The sequence below is a fragment of the Labrus mixtus genome, chromosome 21 (assembly GCF_963584025.1).
Source record: "Labrus mixtus chromosome 21, fLabMix1.1, whole genome shotgun sequence".
In the NCBI taxonomy this organism is placed as follows: Eukaryota; Metazoa; Chordata; class Actinopteri; order Labriformes; family Labridae; genus Labrus; species Labrus mixtus.
In genome coordinates this window covers 6,231,270-6,240,527 of record NC_083632.1, presented here as the reverse complement: position 1 = coordinate 6,240,527, position 9,258 = coordinate 6,231,270, and the positions used below count along the sequence as shown (strand labels likewise).

General features: G+C 39.8%; 1 protein-coding gene across 1 annotated transcript; it reads left to right on the top strand.

The window, feature by feature from the left end:
- Positions 1 to 1,206: 1,206 nt before the first annotated feature.
- LOC132955594 (5-hydroxytryptamine receptor 3A-like) lies at positions 1,207 to 7,616 on the top strand. The gene is made up of 10 exons (XM_061028500.1): positions 1,207 to 1,349; positions 2,466 to 2,626; positions 2,716 to 2,760; positions 2,873 to 2,982; positions 3,328 to 3,497; positions 3,580 to 3,740; positions 4,541 to 4,751; positions 4,846 to 5,010; positions 5,706 to 5,791; positions 6,507 to 7,616. The coding sequence occupies exons 1-10, from the start codon at positions 1,310 to 1,312 to the stop codon at positions 6,723 to 6,725; spliced, it is 1,368 nt and encodes a 455-aa protein (XP_060884483.1). The 5' UTR covers positions 1,207 to 1,309; the 3' UTR covers positions 6,726 to 7,616.
- Positions 7,617 to 9,258: the final 1,642 nt, after the last annotated feature.

Genomic DNA, 9,258 nt, shown 5'->3' with positions numbered 1-9,258 from the left:
TCTTTTTTTGGAGAGTGTCTTGAGATAAAAAAAAAATATTGATTCTTTGAGGAGCTAAAGAGACATTTTTATATTTCTCTAAGATGACAAACTGACATCCGGCCCAAAGCTGGAAGAAGATTCCTGTCACTTAAATTAGCCGCAGCCTTATCTTAACATAACGTTAAGTACAGGCTCCTCTGCCCGTAAGTCAGAGCCACAGCCCGCTTCTTTGAATCATCTTGGATGTAATACAAAGAGACATCAGTTTAAACACACCTTCTGCAGGTAGACCCGCTGCACTAGGTCAAGGTGCACCGAGTCTCTGCCTCTTTGCACCGGTGCCATTCATTCATAGCAGGCCTACGTTTGTTTTTAACTCAGTAACGGATGTTGATTTAAAATGTAGCAAAGTACAACACTTAAAACAAACCCTACTTAAGTAAAAGTAAAATTACAGATTTTAAAAGCTACTAAAAACTACAAAAAGAAACGTAACTCGTAAAAATGTAATTCACTAATTTCCACCTCTGCAAGCTTCCCTCTAGTGGACATATGAGGAACTGCAGTTTTTAAGGTCAGGAGATCTCAGTTTAAATAAAACGAACATTTTGAGAACATTTCTGTTTTTCTTATTTTTTATGTTTTTGTGACAATTGACTAATAAATCAACGAAAAAAATAAATTATGATATGATGATAACGTTTTTTTATCCCCATGAACCTCTTAACTGTTTATTAAATCCAGTGTAAACACATACGTCCATTTAATTACAAATTACAATTACTTAAAACTGCCTCATTGAAGTAACTAGGTGGTTAAAAACAGTCATAATTGAGTTTTTGTTTTTTTACATGCAACATAAATCAGGTTTATTGTTCAGCTCTTAGACTTACAGCAGCAGACAATGAGTGGTTTCTAATGGGCACAGTGTACATAATGTCATTAGAACGTAACCAAATGACCACCTAATTTAATTTTATACTCTCGTGTCACGGGTCTCAGTTAAGTTCAAATACAAATCCACATCATCAGTTTTTCCAGATGAATCCTCCACACCTGCTCTTCCCCGAGTATTATTCTTTTTCACTCAATTATCTTCAAGCCCACCTGCCTCCGGTGTCAAATCATTCACTGTTTACTTGTCCCCCTGCTTTCTTAAACAATTACAACATCAATCCATGCTGTCTACTGAGGGAGGGGTTTCTTGTTTCAGACGTTCTGCTCGGCTCAAAATCAAAGCTGAGCATCACAGAGACGGTTTCATTTTCCAGCAGGAACACACGCACACGACTGGAAGCTGCTCTAACACACACACACACCTACAAACATGATGCGATTTGCTTTTCTCCTTCTCGTCATCTCCACAGGTACGTATTTGGAGCATGTTTGAGATAATTTCATATCATTGTCTGTTGCTTCTTTAAAATTCAGATTCAGCAGAGTATCAGCGATACGTTTAGTTTCAAGGTTATTATCCATCATGCTGGCACTGTTTACGTCTGATGTAAACTGTTTGTGTATGTGCAGTCTGTAAGTGTTGTCACGCAGCTTTTTCACTTTACTGAAACCAAAAATGGCAAAAGAACTGGGAACAAGGTAAAAATAAATGACTTTAAAAGGAGCAGAAATCCAGAAGCTTTGCTCTAATCTGAGCATCTACATCTCAAAAATGTACACAGACAATCAGTATATTTGCTCTCCATCAGCCAGCTAAGAAAACAAGTGGAACGTGTTTAATTATCATCTTGCATCATGAAAAGAATTCAGTCATTTTCGGTTTGGTTTTGAGGATAAATCTAAATACATTAGGACAATCTGAGTGCTGGAGAAAACGTAAATAAAATAATTAAAGATGCTAATACCAACATTAAAGTTAGATTATGTTCAGTGTTTGTTGGATGCCTGATGCTGAGTTATTTGGATATAACATGTTGGTAATGACATTATTTTAAATCTATTGCAGAGGGTTAAACAAAAGACAAACAACTTCAGTCAGCCTGTTTTATACAACAAACATTATATAACATTCAAATCCAAATAGATAACAAAGAAAAAAACCTAAGCTATGACATACCTAAAACAGTGGTTCTCAACTGGTGGGTCGGGGCCCAGAGGTGGGTCGCATAGCCCTTTTTAGTGGATCGCGAATGTGTGCCTTGAATATAACTTTAAAAAAAAAGTCTTTGTAGCGCTTTTTAAACATCTTTTTTTTTAAATCAGTTTCTTAATTCTGTCACATTTTGTACAGACTGAGGTCCAAACTGCACAAGTCTTCAGTCAATAAATCTGATTGGTCGAAAAATATCAGAAATTTGGGTCGCAATTTTTCACAGAGGAAGGTGGTGGGTCCTGAGGCTAGACGGGTTAAGAACACTGTCCTAAAAGATACTTTTAAATCAAAGAAGGTTGAGCTACCCGAGCAACTCTTTAAAAAGTTAGATTTACCTTTAAATGTTTTTAAATAACGACTGTTTCCGATGTAGACGGGGTTACCTCTAAGAAAGTGTGCAGTTACCTGGACGTCCTGGACTACCTGAACCTGACTGAAGATACCAGGGCGTTCAAACTGACCCGACCTGTTCTGGACTACACAGACCCGACCAGGGTGGAGCTGGACATCTTCCTGTACGCCATCCTGGCTCTGGTAGGTGTTACGTTACCGTGTTAGAGCACGGTTCACTGAATGAATGCTGCCATGCAGTTCTAAAATGTGTGTTTTATGATGATTCACAGGTTGAGAAAACACAAACTTTTATTCCTTTCATCTGGGTGTTAATGGTAAGTGATCAGCTGTAGAGTTTTGATGAACACTCAGTTGACGCTCATACGTCAAATTCGATCTTTAACCTCTTTTTTCTTCTTCTTGCAATTCAACTCTATTTTCCTGCAGAAATGGAAACATGAAGGCATATCCTGGGACCCCGCTGAGTTTTGTGGAATGACTCAGATTGCGATTCCCAGAGACATGCTGTGGAGACCTGACCTCTTCATCTTTGAGATGTGAGACTTCAAACTAAGACACACATTTACATTAAAAACAAAAGTAGGGAAGAAGGGAGGGAATAAGGTGCATTTAACAGATTCTCTGTATCTGTTCATCGTTAGGTAGTTTAATATTTATACTTGCTGATGCCATACGTCATGTGTTTGCTTCAAAGGTAAAAAGTTCATTGTGCGCTCATGTTTGAGTACACACAGCAGTTATAAAGAGTAAAAGAGCAAGCACATTTTCCAGAGGTGCTGACAGGTGGTGCTTCATCATCTATTCATTCAGTTCACCTTTAATGCTCTGCAAACATGCCGTGAAGAGTGTGTGTGTGTGTGTGTGTGTGTGTGTTGTTTCAGGACACAGAAGGATGACTCCCCTCTGAATCCTTACATTCTCTTGTCCTCTGATGGAACGGTGTATTCTGAAGAGGACATGAAGGTGGTCAGCACCTGTAAGATGGACGTCCACAAGTTCCCTTTCGACACACAGAGATGTAACATCTCTGTCGCGTCTGCGATACACCACGGTGAGAGGCGGAGTGAGTGGCTGTGTGTTCCAGATAAAGTCGGTGATGTGACTGTTTTTTTTTCTCCCGCTTTCCTCCTCAGTTGACGAGATGCGCCTCCTTCCTTGCTCCAACTCGTCTCGAGCCACACAGTTTTCCCGAGAGGTGTTGAAGACGCAGGGAGAGTGGGAGTTTAAGCAACTATCCGTCAGCAGCTTCAATATAACCTACAACAACCGGCAGTGGGAAAATCTTGTATACACAGTACGCAACACAGGGACACAAACAGATGGATGTGCTCAGGTCAAACGCACATTCAATGTTACATAGAGGAACACAGTTTTAGTCCTTTAACATTTGACCTATCGGAATATATAGTTTCAGTTGTAAAAAAAAAAAGAGAAAGAAGCCTCACAAACGAAAACATAAACTCTCGAATAATAAATGATGCACAGAAATTAACAAGACATAATTTTAAATAGCATCACTTTAATATTTTTGCATTATTTGGTTACTGAACTTGAGCTTCTTAATTAAAGCTCTAGCTTCAATAAAATGGAAAAACTATTTATGGCATATTTTTAAAGCAATATTCTCAGCTTCACAGCGTTCATCTAAATGATCTTCATCTTACATTTTCATAAAAACTTACATTACACTGAATAAATAACTCAATATCAACATCATTTAAATCATGAGTCCCATAATTGGTGCTCTGGTGTTCATGATGCGGGAGAATTCTCGGAGCACACGAGAAAAATATTGTCTGAATTTTTCAAATGCTCTTTCATCATTTCTAGTCTCAAGTTTGGTCATTTGGGAATGAATAAATGGACGTTATTTATCATCCTAAATCACTTTATTACTCCCTTCAATTAAATGATTTTGATCACTTTAAAAAATGACAAGGGCCAAACATCTCACAGAAATTCTTTTTAAAAAAGAAACGATTTCAAATTTCACACATCACAACTTTGGGGTGATTTAGAATTTGCTTCAAACATCAGAAGTGTCATGATGTCTGTTATGTTTTTGACTACCGACCTTTGGACCTGTTTCCCCAGTTCACCATGAGGAGGAGACCCCTCCTGCACGTCATCAACTTCCTGTTACCCATCCTGTTCTTCCTGTGTCTGGACCTCGCCTCCTTCTTCATCGCTGACCATCGAGGAGAGAAGCTGGGCTTCAAAGTCACCGTGCTGTTGGCCATCTCTGTGCTGCTGCTCATCCTGAACGACATCCTGCCCTCCATGTCCAACAAGACCCCGCTCATAGGTACCAGACTCACACTTTAAGGGATTAGGATTCGAGCAGCCAGAAGCATTAGATACAGAAACCAACGGTAGTGATTGACTCTTCCTCTCCTCAGCAACATACTGCATTGTGATCTTTGCGATGATGCTGCTCAGTCTGCTAGAGACCATTTTGGTGACGCATCTTATGGAGAAGGACTCGGTAGCACAGGAGAAGGTCGGGCCGGCGGACGACTGGCAGCACAAAAAGGAAAAGGTGAAAACCCAGGACGGCGCCACAGGTGAGACTCAGATTACAGATGAAAGCATTTTGAATTTGGGTGATCCATAAATGTTAAAGTTTGAGGGGAGTTTAATTAATCTTAAAGGCCTTAAAAACCTTAACCTCGCCAAGGACTTGGGTCCTTCATTTTTAAATTGATCAAGTGTTCACCTGTTAAACTCTTCTTCTTTAGATGTAATTTGGGTCATTTAGAATAACAGATCGGAGAGAGAGAACGTGGGGAATGACAACATCAGGACCGGCCTTAGGAATAGGCAACATAGGCGGTCACCTAGGGAGCCAGGCTTTAGGGGGCGTAAGTTTGAGCGTCCTGAATATTTTGTCTTCAGATTGCTCCAAAACAGAAGTGAGGGTAAGACGTTTGATCCCAAACATGAAAAATGACGCCTGACATTGTACGATTCTTCATATGACCGCTGGCGCTGCCAAATCATAATCTCTTCTTGGGAGCCAAACTTGCTAGAGGCTGCTGTGCATGAGGGTGTGCACTGACCACTAGGCCACCAGCTGATTTATAAGTAGGGATGTCCTCTCCTTTTTTCTTTTTTTTTAATAACAATCAGCGCCTTGCTTCTTTTATGTTGAGTCCAAATGTCTTCAAACAAACTGAATCCGTTTAGTCGCGTCTTAAGCGTGATCCAAAAACACACTGCAGTCATTCTTAAGACAAACATTTTGTGGTTTTTTTTTCAGAGGAGAAAAAACAGACCTCCTGCGTCTGCATCTGTAAAGTGTCTGCTGCGGAGAAACAGCATGAACTGCTGCCGATGGCTGAAGAGGTACATGATTATAGCTGCAGTTGTAGCAGTATTTTTTACACGCCAGGTAGAACTGATGCAGGAATATAAGATTCATTTAGACAGAGACACCCACACCTGAGTTACATCCGTGTGTTATTGTTGTGCGTCAATATTTTGTAGCCAAAAACAACACGAGAATGCCGAAAACTGTTTGAATGTTTGGTTAAGGTGGAAAGTTAGCAGCAGACTGAAACAGCGCATTCGCCTGGAGTAATTTAACAACACTTAAAGTTAAACAAAGAAACACAAAGGATTAGTAACATCAGCTTTTCAACACGAGTCTCTATCCTGAGGTTTGACTTTTTGACTTTTAATTTCATTATCTTAGTGGCAGCTCACTAACAAATTTGACAAACTGACTCAATGCACAAGCTTCATTTCCAATATTCTATGCCAAATGTTATGCCACTGTCAGCACTACTCCAGAACAAAAACTTGAAAGAGATTTGATAAAATGGTTTGGTAGATAGAAATCAGGGGGGGAATATTTATCACATATTAGACATACTGTTTTATTATGTACCTCTGCTCCAAATTGTTGCGCTCACATACAACTTGTCCTGTCTTTAAAAACTTAGGATGCAAGATTTAACCTGATTAGAAGAGATCGCTTGAAACTCTTGCATTTCTGTTCCATCTGCTTTGTGATGAATTTTCAGTCGCAGTGGAACGATGACTTTTACTCTGTGTGCAGGACAACAGCCACATTCAGTCGGGAGACTCCCAGGTGTTGCTGTTGATCCTGGAGGAGCTGAAGGAGCTGCAGAAAACTGTTGATCTGCACCTAAGCTGCAGACTGGAGGGAGGGAAGTCCAGCCTCTGGGCCGCAAGAACCAACAAAGTTTTCTTCATTTTCTACGTCACCACTGTGTCGCTGTTTCTACCCCTCATCTTCATCGCATGGCACACTTAAACATTCGAAGTTAAAGTTTTAAATACCTCTGTTTTTGAATCGTTATTCAGTGTGCCAACATGTGTTTTGAGAGTTCTCTGTGTCATTAGTCCTCAATGTCACACTTGGTATCAACATTCTGCATTTCCTGTTTATCATTTAGAATCTGTTGATGTGTTTTAGGTGAATAACGATTTTGTAAATATGTGGTGCAGACAGCTTTTTTTTTGCCATGACATGCACTTCACTGCAGAGGCCATTTAGGATGCCCTTCCTTTGAATATTGCTGTAAGAAAGAAACGTGTAATCCATGTACATTCACAGCCACAGATGAAAGGATTACAAAAAGGACAAAACAGAGATTCTAAATTCATATTCAAGTTGCAGGGAGAAAAAAATAAACCTCCAAATATTTTGCCATCAATAAATCTACTGGACACCACTGAAGACTTTTTTTTAAAAATGCACTTCAAAAGCAGTGATTGATGTTCTGTTAAACGGTTTATATGAGAGTGTAAATGGAAGCACAGCTGGAGGACATCTGTATTGACCCCAACATGCACCTTGACCATGACGCCACCGTGACACACACGAGCAAACTCGCCCACGTTGATCTAACTGATGTTTTTTTTTACACCGTAATGTTTCACATTTTCCCTCCCCCGTGACAAACGAATCTTTCCTGTTGTCCTGTTTGAGTCGACTTTAACCTCACAACACATCCATCTGTCTGACTTTAAACCAATCGTGTCCATCCTCTCCAACCTGCAACCCTCTGTTATGACTTCATCACCAAACAGGAGAACAGTCATTCCTTTTGTCACTGAATGATTCTGGTGCGATTGAAACAGATACATCAGCTTCCTGGAGGCAAATTCACTTTGGCAGAGTGCTCATAAAGTATTCACCGTCCCGAGGGGCTTTTCTATGTTATTGTTTCATCACATCTAATCAAATGATTTGTTGTGCTAGCTGGTGAGGAAATTTCTGTCAGTCAGTCCTCAGCTTTTGACTGAAACATTTCAACATTGGCTCAGTGGTAGAGTCGTCATCTCTCAGCTGGAAGGTCCTGGAAGGTCCTGGAAGGTTTGATGGGGGAGACGCTGAAGCACAAACTTCAGCGGTGTGTGAATGTGCATGATCAGGATTAGTTATTACTAGGGCTGACAGCTTCAACGCTTCAATCCTAATGCGGTTAACTTCCAAAAATAATCAACCACGTTTTGTTTTGTAATCGCATTGATTGTGTAACGCAGCATAGCTAGCCAGCAAACATCTCCATGTAGGCGCAGAAGAAGAACGTAGAAAAGAACGACACCTGTGCGCCTCTGAATGGCTCATTTGACTTCAGGAATCAAATATCCACCATGTGACACAAAACATTTCACTTTTAAAAAGGTCCACTTAACCTTTGCTTTGTCTACTTTTTGATCTGTAACAAGTTTTCTTTTTTTAAGTGAATGTTGTAACCTTCAGTCTAACACAAGTTTCATATTTTCTTTCAAAATAAAAGCCGGGTTGTACCCTTAGCTCAAGACAAAATACAAAATTAAAAGCATACAAATGCAAAACATGGTGGCTTAAAATGCTGTTTATTGTTATTAACTATTGAGTTTCAGAGTTCAGTTAATAAACTGGATGGACACTTTAAAAAGCAGCCTCTGCCATCAGTGAGTGAATGTGGTGTTGATGGGTGAACGTGTAAAAAGCGCCTTGAGTAGTCAAAAGAGAAAAGTGCTTTACAAGCTCAAAATTGGCGGCTTGGGTTGATTTATTTTATTTGTTTATTTAACAGGAACACATGCAATGAAGGTTGCTTCATATGTGAAATACAAAGTAGAGGCCATGCATACAGGTTTCTAGCCACCGTGCCTATCTCGTAACCCTTGACCCTATGCCATGGTAAGTACCCCGTGAAAAGCCAACAGGCGCCGTTTAAACTGTCATCCTGACAATGTCTCTGTAAGGCCACGAGGTGGTGTGCTCTACTTTCAGTCTGATCAATGAACTGAAGACGTTTAAGCTGCAGTGATTTATATTCCCATAAAAGGTTAATATGATATTATACATGGAAGCACAGCTGGAGGATATCAATATTGACCATCAGTATCTTTAGTACACTTCTTCAAATCACAGAACTGTCAAAAAGAAACAACTTCACTTTTTCACAGCTTCAAAATGATAAAAAAAAAACCCACACACTGAAACTACCTTAATGAACTATGTGCATGCACCCTGGCTAATTACTAATCATGGGCAAACTATAAAGAGCAGGAGAGAGGAGGGTGCCAGTGGGTCGTTGGACTGCATGTGTCTTTGGTGTCGACAAATGTAGTGTGAGCCGTCTGTGGAAGAATTGTGTTCTGATTAAGGCCTTTTTTGTTGATATCTTGATTGTCAGTTTTTGTGTTTGAGATCGATTGGCTTCTCTTTTGTTTGGTGTTTTTATAGAAGAAGCTTGTTTTGTGTTGAACATTTTGTTTTAGTTTGTTAATAAGTCCATTTTAACGTAACCATGATCATTAAATATACTCTACAGGTTTCTAGAGAACCA

Coding starts and splice junctions, on each gene's coding strand:
- LOC132955594 (XM_061028500.1), top strand. CDS start 1,310: ATGATGCGATTTGCTTTTCTCCTTCTCGTCATCTCCACAG. Junction 2,761..2,872: donor CTTTCATCTGGGTGTTAATG/GTAAGTGATCAG, acceptor ATTTTCCTGCAG/AAATGGAAACATGAAGGCAT. Junction 5,011..5,705: donor AACCCAGGACGGCGCCACAG/GTGAGACTCAGA, acceptor TTTTTTTTTCAG/AGGAGAAAAAACAGACCTCC.